The sequence below is a fragment of the Jaculus jaculus genome, chromosome 14 (genome assembly GCF_020740685.1).
Source record: "Jaculus jaculus isolate mJacJac1 chromosome 14, mJacJac1.mat.Y.cur, whole genome shotgun sequence".
Taxonomy (NCBI): Eukaryota; Metazoa; Chordata; class Mammalia; order Rodentia; family Dipodidae; genus Jaculus; species Jaculus jaculus.
The window spans coordinates 75,432,010-75,450,054 of NC_059115.1; the positions used below are offsets into that span (position 1 = coordinate 75,432,010).

An 18,045-nucleotide genomic window follows, 5' to 3' on the forward strand; every position below is an offset into this window, starting at 1 on the left:
GTTAACCTCCTTGTCCTGTAAACTGGAAGAAAGGGGAAAAACTAAGCTTTCTTTCCTGTAAACTGGAAATTACCATAGTGTCTTCCTTGCAAGCTGCTGTAAAGGTAACAGTATATAAAGCCTTAGTGTTTTCATACTTTGAAATTCCTAGTTATTGTTCACTTGTAAACTTCCAAATAAGGTTAGTTGTCCCAAGTACATAATGTGACCTTGGGCTTACCTCCTTGTATTACTTAAGGCTGAACTGGACAACCCTTTTTAATAGGAAAAAAACAAAGAAAAACAAGAAAATATATATGTATCCAAATATTAAACAGCAATAGCACCTAATTGCTTTCCAGGATAATTCCCTTTGAGAAGCATCTCCATCTCATTTTTATCAAATTTGTGTTATACCATTTAGGAACTTGAAAGGCATCTTAGAAATTTCACCCACTGCCCCGGTATGCCTGTAGAAAATGATGTACAAGGCTGGGGAGATAGCTCAGCAGCTAAAGGAGCTTGCTCGCAAAGTCTGTTGGCCCTGGTTCAATTTCCCAGAACACATGTAGCGAGATGCACAGTGTGGCACATGAGTTTATGTTGTGGTGTCAGGAGGCCCTGGAGCCCATTCTCATATTCTCTCTCTCTCTCATCCTTGCTCTCTCTCTCTCTCTGTTTCTCTCTCACATATTCTTTCTCTGTGTCTCTGTCTCTGTCTCTGTCTCTCTCTCTCTCTCAGATAAATAACATATTTAAACAAGAAAAAAATGATGTGCAAAGGTGGTGACTAGCCAACGGTACTAGCAAGTAGGCTGCAGAATTCAGCCAAGAGACTCACTTCCTATGGGGCTTTCTTCCCACAATGCTCTACTTCTTTGTGCCTAGTGCTTTTAAATATTTATTTAAATTTTCAATTTCAATGAACAACTATATCCTATACTTGATCTCAAATATATGTTTTGTTGATGTTTGTTTGTTTGTTTTTTGTTTGTTTTGGCAAAACTAAAAGAGTGGCTTTCAGCTTTGGCATTTCTTCACTATGCTAATGCTGCTGTGCTGTCCTCAAGGGCAGTGTCAGCTTGGGACATTGTGTGGTGTGAGCTGTTGAGCCTTCAGTGAGAAGAAGCCCGCTCCTTTCTGCTAAAGGATCACCCAGATAAACTGGGCAATGCTCCAGACTTTGGCATTAAACATAGAGGAGAACATGACCTGGTCTATAGCAGCATCAGCTCCTTAGCATCTTTAGGCTCCAGCAGTCTTTGGAATCCACGTTGAGGGCAGCTGGGAGGCCCCTCAAGAGAATCATGAGCTTACCTGCGCCCATAGGTACTTTCTTGATGTTCCAGATTACAATCAGGCTTAAGTATACTCCAGTTTAGTAATTTCTGATCTCTATTAGCAAACACTTTTTTTTTTTTAAAGCAGGGGAAGTACTGTAATACTTTCCATTAGTATTATCTGCCAAGGATGACTGGGGCTATCCTTGAACACAGGCTGGAGCAGAATGTGTAGACATGCTGAGATAAGCAGCCTCCTGCCAGGCCTTCGTCTCAGAGCAGTCTCAGCTCATCTCTGGCCCGGGCGCCTTCCTTCAGCAGTAGACTGACCCTTCCCCTGCCTGGGTATAATGGAGGAAACATTTTGCTTGTCTGAGGACACCTCTATTCCTAGCTCTTTGACAGTTTCCCTTGCCATATCCCCTCAGTTCTAAGCATGTGAAAAAGGAGATAAAGAAAGGTGATGAAATGAAAAAATGGAGTGAGGAATGCTACAAGTAGAGAGAAGAAAGTCTGTTTCGCATGCCTGTTTTGTATGCAATCACCACTGTGGTTTGGAGGGCAAAGTAAATGTGTTCTAAAGGTCATTTTAGTAGATAGGGCAGACAGAGAAGAGAACGCAATGTGAAAATTTGGCTAGCCTTGAGGACAAGCAGAGATTTTTGAATTTTTCATTATAAATGTATGTTCCATGATTTTTTTTAGGAAAGAAAAAAATAGTTTTTATTTTAAAACCTTTTCAAATTTATGATTCATTTTCACAGCATTTGACTCCTTATAAATAAATGCTGGGTGGTGTTAATTTAAACTCCATGGCAAATTGTATAATTTATATCAAAAGTAATAAAATATGTTCAGGAAAGAATAAGAAAACGACTAATAAGAAAGGATCAAATTTATACAATTCCACTCTCCAAATGGTAGGGGAAAACTTTAAAATGCATACCCCATGTTCTTTAAGTAAAGCTGCATTGCAAAGGAAATTTGGGTCCTAACACGCAACATACTCTAGTTCTTCACTGGTCATTTCTGTTCCACAATCTTTTTAAATTCGATTGAGTCAGTTGTTCTTCTTGACCTTCCTGCTTATCCAAAGCTATAGTCCTCAAATTTGTATTTTTTCCCTCTTAAAATGCTTTGATTTAAAAAGTGGTAGATAGTTGAACTTGTCTTTTGGTTTCAGGTTGAAAATTAACTTGTTTGACTTGAGGCTATGTAGCTTCTTTCACTATATGGGGCTATCCAGTGATATGGGAATATTTCCAAGACAAGGAGAGACTGGGATTTTTACATGTTGCTGAGATCTTAATCAAAACTCTGCAGTTTACATAGGAGTGAGGTCCTATAGAGAAAAAAATAAACCAACCTAAGCAATGATGAAGTTATAGTAGCAATGTTATAAGACTGCCCTTTCTAAAAGTAAAAAAGAAAAAAATTATAGAATTCCATATTTTGCATATGCAGAAATCTCAATCTATATTTGTGAGCTTGTTAATGGTATTATCCAGCTTAACAATTGAAATCAAAATGAACTCATTATTATTAGTCCCAAGAATGATTAAAAACAGTTGACATTGCCTTCATGACATAATTATATCTCAAGGGAAGAAACATCTTTGGATTCAACTGATGTCAATTTAGAAGCCTTTAGCTTCATATACTGCACTCTTAGTGCTTCAAAATATTTATCATTTTTAAAGTAGTATAATGTCTTAATGCAAAACACTGCACAACAAATTTGTAAAATTGAGCTGCATTCAACTAAATTTTAACAAATTTAACAAATGACTGTGGCTCTTCTTTTTAAGAAAACCTCCTAACTCACAGATGCATATAGTATTATTTCCATCATATAGATGAGAAAACTGAAGCTTTGGAAACTATGATTTGACTAATTCCCTACCACCAGGGACAGACAGAGTATAAGAATATTTATCTTGCCAGGTGTGGTGGTGCACACCTTTAATCCCAGCACTTGGGAGGCAGAGGTAGGATTGCCGTGAGTTCAAGGCCACCCTGAGACTACAGAGTGACTTCCAGGTCAGCCTGAGCTCTAGTGAGACCCTACCTCAAAAAAAAAAAAAAAAAAAAAAAAAAAAGAATCTTCATCTTCCTGCCTCACTCCAAAGCAGTTTAGTGCTCCCTGGTGTTCCCTTCTCAGGAACACTTCCCTGATGGGCTAGTCACAAACACCCATCTCTGCCCATACCTGCACACTCGTCCCTGGCCCTCTGCACTTTGGTACTTCCCTATCTAAATCTTCATAGTGGTGGGCTTGGACATTGCCCCTTTGTCTCTCTAGAATATAAGCTTTGTAGAGCTCAGGAATCTCTTGGTTATGGTCACAGTGGCACAATGGTGTCCTGGGTTGAGCAGTCATGCTTGGTTGATGCCTGTAGCTCTCTGAGACTAATCAGCAGTCATTTTGACGTATATGTGATACCAGGCACAATGATTTGAGCTTCTGACATCTCATACCAACTAGCAATTTCACCAGAATTTGATTCTGGTCCAAACTAAGGTATAAAATGTACAGTCAGAATGTGCCAAATATGGCCCAGTAGTTGACCTTTTCCCAAGCTGTGGCCAGGCGCCGGTGCCGCGTTCCGCTAGAGGACCTGTTCTACGGGAGCCGTCCTCTCCTCTCTGACTTTAGCCGTTGCCCTTCCTGACCATCACCCCCGACAAAAGCCCTGAAGTGTTAAGGCCATGTGTTACACAGTCCTAGCGTGTTTTACAGCAAGCAGAGGCTGGTTATCATGGAGTTTTTCACGGATAAAGGAAGGATATAGTTTTGAGAGGAATGCTGTAACTACAAAGTGCATCCTGAAGGCCAGTTAGCTCACAGTGAAGGTCTGTGTTTTAAAATAGCGCTATAACAAAGTAACTGCAGAGTTCTGGCAAGGGCTCCAACTATTTATAGAACGGAGCAAAGCACGGTAAATAGTGCCCCAGTATCCAGCTCGCCCTTGCCAGAACCCCAAACTTACATGAAGCACTGTAATTATATTTTTCTACTTAAAAAAAAAAAATCATAGTAGCCATTATCAGTTTAACCATACGGAAGCTTGGGCTGAGATTTCTTTTTTAAATGCACAGTTTTGATTTTCAGCAGCTGCACTGGGTCTTTAATCATATATTATCTTTATGAAGCCTTTTTCTAACATATGTTAATTGGCTGTTTTCTGTGACAAATTATGAGCTCTTACTTTGATGAGGTTCAATTGCAATCATGTTGGAGTCGAGTGCGTAGAGTTTCCACCCCTGCTGGCTCCTCACACCACTACAAACATCCGCACGTCACGACGGTGCTGAGTAATGGCAGGAATGGGGCTGGCTGATTTTGCTACAGATTTTTTTTTTTTCCCACAGGATATTTTCAGCTTCTTTGTACTAAATCTGTTGCAGGGTTTGCCCTTTTTAGCAGAAGCATGCTCTAAAATTAACATCAAATCTTATTGGAGATTACTATAATACAGTGAGAAATATTTCATAATACAACACCCAGCGTCTGTTTCGCTTTACTGTAATTTCAGCATATTTACTACACATTTTAGTCAGTCAGTTATGAATTTGGTATTTTCTACATCATCGGCATTTTGTAACAAACATTTTGAATTTTCTTCTTTTGAAGGAAGTTATTTGAGGAGATAACTGGGTATATAGGTGTTGTAAACAAAAAATATACGTAGCCATTTTTCTAGGTGTTAGAAAATATTGTGTGAGTTTTAAAAACATCTTGGAACAGTCTTCTTTTTATTTTTTTTTTCCATTACATCTATCAGTCAACCAATGCAAACAGTAACATGTGTCATCAAGTTTAATGTCCTAGAAGATGCATAAAATCCATCCTACTTCTCTGTCTTAATGTCAACTTTTAATGTATGGTTAGGATGAACAAAAATGTTCTAGTCCATCTGCTCTGAGAACTATGGCAGTTATCTTGCATCAAATACAAACAGATGATTAGTGGTGGCTATAATTAGAACAAATATGAAAATACAGTGGCTTTGTTTATAATCATGGGAAAAGCCCTGGCAATTGATTAAGTTCTTCAGAACCTGCATCAGACATCAGTCGTATTGGGATTCCTCCTTGCCTTGATCTTTTACATCAGTGGGTCTCAGGTAAACTGCAGTCCTCTAACACTAAAGCTGGAAGTCCCATTTCCACACAGGTATCAGAGTTTAGCATAAGATGAGCCAGATGTGAATAGAGCCAGATGTGAGTAGGCGCTATGCCTCCTCAGGAGGCTGTTTTTAATCAGTCATGTCCCTGGAGTAACACACAGTCAATGAGCTCTAAATCCTGAGGCTACCTGTGCTCACAGGAAGGCCTGGGAACATCATTACTGAGCTTACAGCCGAGCATATGTGAAAAAATTAGAGCAGAAATGAAGGGTAATTCAGGTTAACTTCAGAAGTCCTTGCTTCAGTCTGGCTCTCTTAAGAAGCAAGTGAAGGAGATGCTTTCAAATATAAAAATAAAAGCAGATCAACCCCAACTTCTACATGCAGATACAAATGAAAAATCATTAGTGACTGATATCCGCCAAACATGTTTAAAGGTAGGTACTATTCTGAGGATGTTCAGAGCGTGTCATTTCGGCATGGGGAAATAATTACCTAGCTGATGAGCAGCACTGCCAGCACATGCAGAGAGGATGGCTTCGGATGTCCTTAGTGGTCCACAGCGTCACCACAAAGTCAGCCTGCGTGCTGGGTCCACAGCTAGCATACAGAAGGAAATCTAGTTTCACGTGATAACACACATTGTTAATTGGCTTTTTTAAAAAAAATAAATAAACCGAGGTAAAGAAGAGTGTGTAAATGGAACAGAGATCTTGGCACTTGGCTGTATGCAGCCTGTGAGCCGTGTGGCTTAATTGGGGCCAGTTGGGATCATTTAATGATTGCTGTCAGAAGATCAGATTTAATTCTCCCTCTAAGAAGACCACAGTGGGATAGAGTTAAACAAATTGTCATCAGACATTCCAGATGAACAAAACCTTAATTAGCTTGATTAGGATGCTGTAAAAGAGATGAAGAGACATAAGAAAATTGATGAATCACTGGGATCCTTATTGAGCCAAATATAATAGCACTATCATCTGGTTTTAAGAGGTTATTGTGGCATTTTTAATATCACATATATTACACTTTTTTTGCTTGGTTTGGTTTCTTCAGGTAGAGTTTCACTCTAGCCCAGGCTGACCTGGAATAAACTATGTAATCTCAGGGTGGCATTGAACGTCAGTAATCCTCTGACCTCTGCCTCCCGAGTGCTGGGATTAAAGGCATGCGCCACCACACCTGGCTGCATTTAAGTTTTTTGATGTAAACTTTGTAATTGCCTAAAATTTAACTGTAGATGAGAAGAAATAATATTCAATATAGTGAACAGTTGACTTATCAAGTATTTTTCCTTAATGTATCGAAGGGCCACTCATAGGAAGACAATAGTGTTTCTCCCCATCATAAAGTCAACTTAACTGTTAAGTTAGTTAGGAAGGTAAATAATGACCGTCAAAAATTGTTTTTCAGGGCCATAGCTTTGAATCATTTAATTAATATTTTACTACAGAGTAGAACATAGGCTTCTCCTAGACTATCCCTTTAACCAACTAGTCTTGCCACTATTGATGATAATTTACTGGACATAATATTCAGGACTCCTGTAGTGTATTTAAATGTATTCACAGTTTTAGCTTATGTTTTCCACATACTTTACATATACATACTAACACACATGCATCTATCAATAAGCCTGAAAAATGTGTTCAATGCACACAAGCCCCTGAGAAGAAAGTATTTACTGGGCATTTCCATTGAAATCATAAAATGCCATATAAAAAATATCAAGAAAATAATGAACACTTTATTTTTCCTAACAAGATGATAACTTGCCTGAGAATTCAGATTTTTGTCACAATAAGATGAAAATGTATAACAGCAACATGTCCCACTTCCAACCTAGCTGATTTGGGAGGCTGACAATTCTATCTCCCTGCTGGTGATGGTGTGTGGTGCTAAACTTGCTTTGTTCACTAACAGCAACACAAAACCCAGCTGCATGTGTGCATTGAGAGGCTACAGCTGGAGAACAGAACACTATTTGCCATGCCAAATAGTGGATCTTGCTTTGTGCTGGGGACAGTGCAAGCTTTACCTTTGTGGTCAACCTCCCCACATCACTAAGTGGCCTCAGAAAACCGCGGTGGCTTCACTGCTATTAAAAAAAAAAAAAAAAAAGACATGGGCATGATAGAACACTGAATTAATTCCCTAATCTAATGTGGAAATACTTAAAAAAAAAAAAAAACTTGTCATTAAGGAGTGAGAGGCTTTTGACATATTTAGAGCATTTGGAGTTTGCTCTGGCATGGAAGATGTAGGGTACTCTTTTAACTATAGTATGGGGGGAATGTGGAATGTGTGTGGCAGACTGTACCATGGAAAGCTGCCACAGGGAAGCTTTGTTTCCTATCGCTTGTTAGATTGTTGATGGTCCTCTGCAGTGGTCTGTATGTGCGCGTCTTCTAAACTCTGGAGCTCTGTAAACAAAATGATTTAGGTAAGTGATAACGGCAGGTTAGGCACTCTTATTAAATTAATTGCAGGGGTTTTCAGAATGAGCTCCTTTTTAGCCTTATTATATTTCTGACATACATTTCATCTCCTTTTGTCCTTGGGGAAAGATATTAAAGTAGGACTGGAAGCATTAACATAGAATTTCCAGCAGCTGTGGTCATTGGGAAAACTGATATATTTCCCTAGTTATTTCTACTTTTGCAGCCTGAAGCTCTCCCATGGCTGATACTTAAGGGGACTTCTTAATTTTTATTTTTTCATCATATAGTCCAATTGTTACTCTGTGAGTGAAGCAGGTCCTGCTGAAAGATACTCAGATTTGGGATGTAATGTCTTCATGGTAGACACAAAGTCTGTACTATCCACATGCTACTGGCTTTATTCCATAATATGGCTTCCAATTTCTGCTTCAAACTAAACCAATCTTACAAACTGTAAGAAACCAAGTTCTCAGCACTAGTATGAACCTAATATGTACTTAGCACTTCATGCACAATACCACATTTAATGGCTATAACCATCCTGCAAAGGAAAGGTATCTCCCCAGTTTAGGGTAGGATAAGATAACTGTATTTCCAAGGGATTTATTCGGTCACTGGACTGTAGTTACCTACTAAGTACAAACTAGACTTCAACCCCCAAGTTGCCTAGCTGCCAGAGTCATTCAGCTTTCTTTTGTGGGGTGCAGAGTGAGTTTCGAGGTAGGGTCTCACTTTAGCCCAGGCTGACTGGAATGCACAGTGAGCTCTTTCTTTCTTTCCTTTTTTTCTTTTGTTTGGTTGGTTGTTTGCTTTTATTTTCTGAGGTAAGGTCTCACTCTAGACCAGGCTGGCCTCAAACCCACAGTGATCCTACTACCTTGGCCTCCCGAATGCTGGGGTTGAAGGCATGCACCACCTTACCTGACCCATTCATTCTTTCATGTCTAAGTGTAAGTTTTTCTTATTCCACATATGACAGCTTATACAGTGTGATCAAGGAGCAACTGACACAATGGGTAGGTTTTTATATACACAAAAATGAAAGGGCTGGAGAGATGGCTTAGCGGTTAAGCCCATGCCTGTGAATCCTAAGGACCCTGGTTCGAGGCTCGATTTCCCAGTACCCACGTTAGCCAGATGCACAAGGGGGTACATGCGTCTGGAGTTCGTTTGCAGTGGCTGGAGGCCCTGACACACCCATTCCCTCTCTCTATCTCTACCTGCCTCTTTCTCTCTCTGTCTGTCACTCTCAAATAAATAAATAAATAAAATAAACAAAAAAATGCAAGAAAACATTTTTTCTTTTTTAGTAGTAGTAGTAATGATTAAAATAGCAAAAGTATACCTCAGCTAAGAGCTACAAACTTTTGCAAATCAGTTCAGTTAATCAAATGGTAATTATTAGCTGCTACTATATACCTTGTACTGGCTGGGCTAGATCCTGGGAATACACACAAAACAGACATAGCAGCAAACATTAAATTCCTATGGTGTGAAGGGCTACATGGGAGAAGGACTTCGTGCTTTGAGACCTTATCCAAGGGGATTTCAGTTGATTAAGACACAAATATGCCCCTGAGAAGCTAGGGTTGAGTCAGAAGGAAGGAGAATTAAAGAAGCACAGAAGGAAAGGAACATTCCAGTCAGGCAGAATTACATGTGCAAATGCCCTGTGCTAGGAAAAAATTTGACAAACAGGAGAAATAAGTAAATAAATAAATGTAATCTTGTTTATTTTTTAATTAGTGTACTATGTTACTGAGATTTGAAGATGATTCAAGATTCATCATATTGATACTAAATTGGAAAATAATTTTGTTTTCACCACAATGATATTTATCCAGTGGGAAAGAATGGCTCTTTTATTACTCTGAAAAGCAATGGATATATGACTAAAATAGGCTGTACTCCCAGCTAGGTTAATGTATTTTTAAACACGTGAAAATCATAGAGAAAACCAGAATGACTTTCACAACTGGGGAAGTACTTCTCAACTCATCACATAGTCAAGTACCAAAAATAACAATCATTGAGTTATTTCATTTGAAGTTCAGAATAGGGAAAAATAGTATGTTTTGCTTGTTCTTTTTAACCAAAGGATAATTGTATGCCTCATAAGTCTTTCAAACAAACCATAAAGTAGAAAGTTAAATGTATCTAAATCCAACATAATGAGCAAAGTTTTCCACTTTAAAAATGATAATGAATCACGGAATTATTTGAACCAGTAAAAAGTACTATACTTGCAGAGCCTGACTTTATGATCACTTTTGCCTCTTAATGTGCATTGTAGCTTGTGGTCATTTAACTGTTATTTTTCTTGTGTGATTCCATATTCTTAATTTTCAGACTTAAGTTTTATAAAGCATTTTATGTGGATGCTAATGACAGTGATGATGTTATTTGCTATTATGAATGGAGAAATAGGAATATTTTTGCAAAGTGATATATTCTAGCTTCTGATCCTTTTTCACAAGCTGTTTAAGCGACTGAATTATACTTATTGTAGCGAAATAAATGCTTTGAAAAGGTAATGTTTAGCAGTAGAGAAATAATTTCTTCCCACACCTTTTAATGTGGCATAGGAATCTCACTCTAACATCAAAACACATAACTGAAGGTTGTGTTTAATTGTGGGAAGATGATTGAAATCTGAAGATGACTCAGGTCTACTTGTTACTTGGCTTTCTTCTTACAGAAACTTTAGGGTAAACTGTCATTTCCTTGCTAGAAAGGATCAAGTAGGGAGGAGATGAAAATAAACAGTTTTGCTAGAGAATGAAAGTGTACGTTACTCTTATGCCTGGTTTGAATTTTTTTTTTTTTTTAAGTATGAGAGCTTTAAAAAAAAAAACAAGAATTTTTCCTCAGCCAGGCATGGTGGAGCACACCTTTAATCCCAACACTCGGGAGGTAGAGGTAGGAGGATCGCTGTGAGTTTGAAGCCACCCTGAGACTCCATAGTGAACTCCAGGTCAGCCTGGGCTAGAATGAGACCCTTTCTCGAAAAAACAAAAACAAAACAAGCAAAAATAATAAGAATTTTTCTCACCAGTTTATCTTTCTTTACCATTGTGGAAGTGAAAAAGTAATCAATGTACTTTACCAACAAAGACTGATTTCTTTTTAATTGCTTTCAGTGATGCATTCTTTTCTGAAAGTTCTTATCTTTGGCTTTTTGGCTTATATGCGATTCTCCATTGGCTTCAAAGAGTAAATTCAGGGTATTCTAGCTGCATTGATTGATTAAGAAACTTTTTGTCAGGCATGGTATATGGCAATTGAAATTTATCTCCTGCTTTGCCAAAGTCAACTAGGGTTTATGTCACGTTCTAATTTTTACTTCTCAATGTAGTCAGAACAAAACCCGAGCCTAGCGCTCAAGTCGTTTCCCTGTCAGGTATTGTGAGGATAGGAATTTAAGAATTCTATCTCGGGACGCATTCCCCTCATTGCCCCTTATCTGAACCTCTCCAAGGCTGTGTGTGGGGTGAGCCGCACAGCACACTCAGCCCGCTCTGCCCAGAGAAGGAAGTGGGGAGTTTTGGTTCCCATTTTACCCTTCTGGAACAGTTTAGGGAAGGAAGCACCTTTACACCTTTTATTGTTCGTGGTTGCTGACATCATATCCTTCCCTGACCAGTCTGTGCGTGTTTCCTGCCATTCTGTCAAGATTCTTCTGTGTTACTGGGAGGGATTTGTTGAGGGGAGGGAGGGAGGGAGGGAGGAAGAGGGCAAGAAAGAATGAGAGAAAGAAGGGGGAAGGGAGAGGAAGGTCTGTGTCAATCAAGACAGCTTGTTTGTAAATGAGGGAGCTGGTAGGAGTGATGTCTGTAGCATCTGGCCAGAAGAAACTCTCCACTGAAAACTCAAACCACTTTGCCTCCATCTGTGTGCTTGTGCCAAACTCAAAGTGAACAGCAGCCTGCCATTATGAAGTTCCCCTTTTTAGTAAGCCGCCTGATTTTACTTTTCTTTTATTGAAGTTGGGAAAAGGGGTGGCGGCCTGGGGGAGGGGCAGAAGACTGCCCAAAGTCTAACTGTAGTAGAACATTTCATTTTTTTTTCTTTATTTTATTGATTGTTTATATGAAACTCAGTCATTTCCCAAGAACAGTTCTTTTCATGTGAAAAAACGTAGTAGCCAGGCTTCAGGAATTATTTTAAGCCATGGGTTGATTCTACATAATGGAAGCTCTCAGCATAACTTGAAATTCTACAGACATTTCAGTCACAATATTCTTTGTTTCATATGTGTGCCAGACAGTTTCATAGGTCACTAAGGTGATTACACCCTCTGTTACCACCTTTCTAGTCCTCCTGCAGATTAATTCTTGAAGTCAACCGTACAGTATATATTTTATATAAAAATCAGGTTATAAAAATAGTTATACTGTAAAAACAACTTGTGAGCTATTGCTGACCTTCCTAATTCTTCCAGTTTTTACTCACAGCCTTGAAAAGTAGTGAACTTAATCATATGTTCCAAGGAGCCTGTTTCATCACATTTTCCTTCACAAATGGTTACTTAGTACTATCATCACCACAGACTGCTCTGCATGTGGACTTTATACTAGTTCTGCATGCTATAAATGTTGGAGAATGATCATTTATTTTGAAAATCAAAAAATGCAATCCTATTGAAATTTAAATAAAGAAAAATGTATTCCATGGCATTCTTACCAATCATTTTATGTATGGGTCCATACAGGCCTGCTTATACATATAGATATAATGCATGCATATCATTGTTTTGAGCAAAATATTTCCCACCATGTTTTAAGAATTAAAAAACTATTTTGAAAAATAAAGCTCTTTTCTGCTCTTTTTAAAAAGCATATCTTATTTCAATGTACAAAAATACCGAGTGATGCTTAGGGACTCATCAGTTTGGTAATCAGGAGCTCTCTGTGCCTTTCTGGGGAGACTTTTCTCCAAAGATGTCTACCTACTTGCTTGGTTATATGTATTTGGATATCAAGATCTGTAGACATTCTCGTTCTGTCTGCCTTGTCACCACACACTAATCTGTTCACCCTGACCTTCCACCTAAGTGAGTAAGCGCTTAGGCAGGCATAGTCCTGTAAGCCGATAGTGTCACTGGCCTTGGCTAACTGAAGGGAAGGGGGATTGTCCCAATGCATGCACGAGGGAGTCATGAATTGGCTTTTCTGGGATGGAGAAGGTCTGTTTGTCTCTTCAGGGTCTTACCCATGCATGGGAAATACCATTCTTACATGCTGCTTGCTTCTGAGGTAAGACTATAGGAAATACAGGAAAGGTTTCCAGTTGGGTGATATTTAAAGCTGCTTCTAAAAATAGCTAGATGATCTGTTTAATAACATAGAATATGTAACTTACACTTTGTAGCTTTTTCTTGTATATGATTTTGATATATCTTAATAGCAAATATTTCCATGTATATTTTTCAAATGTGGGCTAATTATGTAACCTCTGAAAACTTGTTAACTACCTCCAACACTTAGAAATAAACTGGAGTAGTTGTTTTCGATAATCATTATGAGCTCATGATGTAACTCAACACATCTGTCCCGGAGAGGCAGAACTGAGTCGCAGTTTAGTAGAAAGACATTGGGAAAAGAAAATGGATAGTCGTAGTATTTAAGCAGTGCTTAATCCCCCAGAACTAATTACATCATAATAGCTTCTGCAATTAGATAATCACCGAAACCTACATCTAAAAAAATTTACTGAAGGTGACAAAGAATTGAGAAATTTAAAGGCAGCTGAGGATCAGAGCAAGTATCTAACCAACCTTCCTGTTCTAAGAGCCTTGAACTGAAGCCAAATAATCTCTTAAACAGCCCCACAGTGGCTTAGCGTTACATAATACATGTGGGAATTTATCAGGTTCGCTGTCAGACACCAAGCAGAATAAACAGGGAAATTCTGAGCAGTGGGTCAAGTAGTTATATCCACTGACAGAAGAGGAGAGTCACTGAAGCTGTTACTAGGCAAGGAAGACCCCACTTGGCAATGGCTTTCGCTAACTTCCACATTTCTTGGCCACTCACTTTCATTATGTTCAAATGTTCAAAGGTGTCATGTGAAACACAGAAAATATTTACTTTTAATAGTCTGTGTTACTTCACTTTATTTTATGTATTAGATGATCATTATTTTAATTTTAATTCATGACCTAGAACTCACCAGTATAGAATATCAAGCTTCCATAAGTTTGTACCTGGTTCAGTAAAAAGAAATGATGTGTCTCTTTTAAACACTTGAATTTAGAGGGTTGCTGAAGTATTGGTCAGATAGACAGCTGCAAATTGTATAACAACCTTAATTTTTTGTATCACTGATTTTTATTCAACGGTCAATGTTTTGATTATTGTTTGTAGCATCCAGTTCATAGACTTTCAAACTAGAAAGGTCTCACTGTGGATATGGTCTTGTAATGTAAGATGAAAGATCCCATATACTTTGATTGTGTTCTCATGGCAGTTATCTTCTTAAAATAAGATTAAAGGATTTAGATTTAAATTAGTTGACATTTACATATATCAAATAACACTTTCCTAATTGTCCATCCTATTTGCATAACTAGGGACGTTATCACCTCTGCTGTCAAAACACAGAATTGTTTTTCCTTTAGAAATGAATTAGCTGTCCTACTTAGCATACACAGGTACATAAAGGTTCATTAACTCTCTGATTTAGGTAATTTTTCATAACAGAAGGGTGAAAATTGTCACCTAATTTCATTAAAAAACATTAAGCAACTCAAAAAATATAGATCATTCCAAGTGTTGAACTTTAAAGCATAGTTTTTATCATTTAAATGACTTCTTAAATTACTTATGAGGTTATTTTAAATATAAAAACAAACCATCCCTACTTGACATGCCCCTGTATGTGCTATAACATGTGCTTTTAACAAATAGTTATTTTTATCCATTTTATTGTTTTACTTTCAGATGGTATATTTCCTTGATGAAGTTATAAGATGATAGCTCCTATGAAACTAGTTTGCTGTTAAAGTAATATTGAATTTTTCACTCTTATTCAGCAGGAACGAATGCAGGAATTTGGGAACTGAGCTGAGCAAGTGCTGAAGAAGGAAACTTGTTTGAAGGAAACAGAAGAGAGAAAGAAAAGGAAGTAAAAAATACATAATTTCAGGGACGAGAGAGAGAAGAAAAACGGGGACTATGGGGAGAAAAAAGATTCAGATCACGAGGATTATGGATGAACGTAACAGACAGGTCAGTGGGGTAAACTTTCCTTCTATCATTATTTAAGTAGAGTATTGATTACATTTCCCCCACTTATGCTAAAGGTGCTTAAAACATTGTGAACCTGTAAATATCCATGAGAAATTTTGTGAATTGAATGTAACCAATTTGAGTGCTAGAAAATTCTTAGATGTAAAAGGGAAAGAAAAATGATCTTAACTGTTAGAAATATATTTTCAACATTCATGATTATTTGTTTTTGACTTCTGCGTGAGTGTTAAGCATAAGCTGTACTTTTAGAACAGGGATAGCTTAATAATTAGGAGCTAATAAGCATAGAATTACCACACTGCACGCAGCACCAAACAAAGATACTCTTATATTCATGGGAACTAGTCCTCTTGTGGTCATCCACTGAGAAGCATATAACATAAGCTGAATGTCCTGACTAAAAAAATGGCTTTCATTCTTTTACCCATAAAGGACAGCTTGAAATATACCCAAAACATTTCAAGACTGTATTCACAACAACAAAGAAAATGCCCTTGCAACATATTAGTAACATAAAACATAGAGACACAAACTTTCAGCTAACTCGTCCTATTTTCTCTAGATCCAGAATTTCATAAACATAGATGCAGATGGTGTTGATTTTTTATCCTATAGCTCCAGTGATAATGTCTATGTAATGCAATTAATCAATTCTGAAGACTTTACACAGCCAAATATTCAGTCAGGCATTACAGACATTACAGTGTGATATGACTCATAAACCTTTACACGGAGGAGTGAATTAAGTTAGGCTTTACAAGGAAGACTGGTGTTTAGTACCCATACCCCTGTTCCCATGACCCCCACTGTTACATCCGGACAGCAGCACCATCAGAATCGGCAGGCCTTCCTTGGCCATGAGAGTTGGGGGAGGCGGTTTGCCTACTACCACTTACACTAAAGAGAGCTAACCATAGCCTTGGGAATTGCACAGAAGACTATAATTCCTCCAAAGAAAGATACTCATCTCCCCGTGGACCCTGTTTAACATCCTGTGGTACAAAAATAGATTCATTTCTTAAAGCACAATGTTATTACATGTGTATAATGAATAGAAATTGTTTATTACACCTAGGCCAGAAAACAACTAAGTAAGAAGTTTTTGTAGGTTTTCAAGATTATAATTCCTTAAGGGCTCAACTACTATTGGCCCGCCATTAGCTAAAGGATGAATAGTACTGAGCTCTGTGAGAGATCCTGTAGTGTCAGTGTTTTTGTACAGATAATATGTTTCCATTGATCAACCCAAGAAGCAATAACTCTCTCAGTATTCACTCACTACTTCCAAACAGTGTCCAGCCTGAAACTGCAATTAAGACTGAAGTATTGAGCATCATGTACAATCCACTGTTTAGACCTCATTTGGCCTATAGTCTGATTTGGTTATAGTTGAGAATGACATGAATTAGTATTTACACTTTATCAATAATGTCAGCTAACTTTCATCTCTATTAAAGCATTTTATGTTAATTTCATGCCCAAAAATATATTAACAAAAGCTGTGGGCTCAATTGATGTATTTTTATTATGTTTTATAAAGAAACATAAAACCTACATAGATATAGAAGAGTTTTTACATCACACTTTGCGTTAACAAGTGGGCAATTCACAGTAGAGTTGTATCTTTATATACTGGTTACATTTCTATCAAATTCATAGCCATTTTTTGATAGGAAAAAAATATTTAAATTCAATTTAGTCTGACTTTTTAAAAAACACTAAGGATGGATCCTTGGATTTTATTCTGTAGAATTTGGGATCTGTTTATTCCTTTCTCCAGTCTAAGTACAGCAGGCCCTTTAAATCCACACTGTTAAACGCAACTGGTAAGAATGAAAATCTCTGTTTTAAGCTATAATTGCATGATGGTGCTAGATGGCTATTGGCAGTCCTAAACAACTGTCAAATGGTAACGTTTGTGATGCTCTCCTGCCATGTTCTGTGACAGTGGTCCAAAGAGCCACTTGGAAACAAGCCTAAAGTATATAGGTCACGTCTGATCATCAAAACCAGCAAAGGTGCAGAGGTGCTCCTCACATGGGCTTCCTCTACATTCCACGTTCACATGTTGTAAAGAACATGAGCAGCTTGACCTTTCCTTAGGCTGCTCCACTGCAGAGGACCTAGCGGAATGTTGTGCAATGACTCACAGTCTCCTTTTTTTTTTTTTTTTTTTACAAGCAGTGGAGTTGCTCTGTTGATGTATCTACTTAGCCATATGCAGGAAATATGTGCTCCTAGCAGCAAAAGAAATGCTGAATTAAAGTGGGGAAATAAAATAATATTGAACTGATGGATACATTGTATAGCATTAAGAAATAAATCTATATGATCACATATCTTCTTATACTGAATTTTGCCTTCAAACAGTAGTAAAGTTCAGAAATCTGTTATATATTTAAATCAATTTAAAAAGAACAAAAATTAATAACTTCTTTTGTTTTTTTCCATTTTCCAATTTTTTTAAAACTAATTTTCAATTTATAATCTAAGTAAAATATATTTCTTAAGCTAAGCTTTAAAAGTAACTAAACTTAAGAACAGTCAGTGTAGCCTACAGTATATTCAGATAGCTTGATAAAAGTATTTACCAATTGTTTTCCAAGTTTACAAGCAGATTATTCCACTTAATCTTTGGAAATCCCTATTTATAGCTGAATATTGTTTATTTATAAATAATAAGTATTATTTGGCAGCAATATGCCTGACACTAAGTATTCACCGGTGAAGAAGAATTTCATCCACATTACTGCCTACCGCAGGGGTGAACAGAGTTTTCTGTAAAGAACCAGCTAGCAAATACGTTTTGCCTTATAAAGCCTTGCTGCCTCTGTCTCGGTCACTGAGCTCCTCCTCGGTCGTTTGAATGCAGCCATGTACTCTAAATCCATCAGCATGTATGCCAGTGTTCAGTAAAGCTTTATTGACAAAACATAAGCTGGGCTTCACTAAGTAGGCTGTAGTT

The 18,045-nt window shown here is 37.6% G+C and overlaps 1 protein-coding gene across 9 annotated transcripts in view; it reads left to right on the plus strand.

The window, feature by feature from the left end:
- The window catches only part of Mef2c (myocyte enhancer factor 2C), a 155,999-nt gene that overhangs the window by 40,017 nt on the left and 97,937 nt on the right, over positions 1–18,045 (plus strand). For 8 of the 9 annotated variants that reach the window (XM_045133463.1, XM_045133466.1, XM_045133465.1 and 5 more), the window contains exon 2: positions 14,864–15,059. In XM_045133463.1, coding sequence (XP_044989398.1) covers positions 15,006–15,059 — 54 coding nt within the window. In that variant the 5' untranslated portion in view covers positions 14,864–15,005. The remainder of the gene's footprint in view (positions 1–14,863; positions 15,060–18,045) is intronic. The other variant, XM_045133464.1, reaches the window with a different exon arrangement.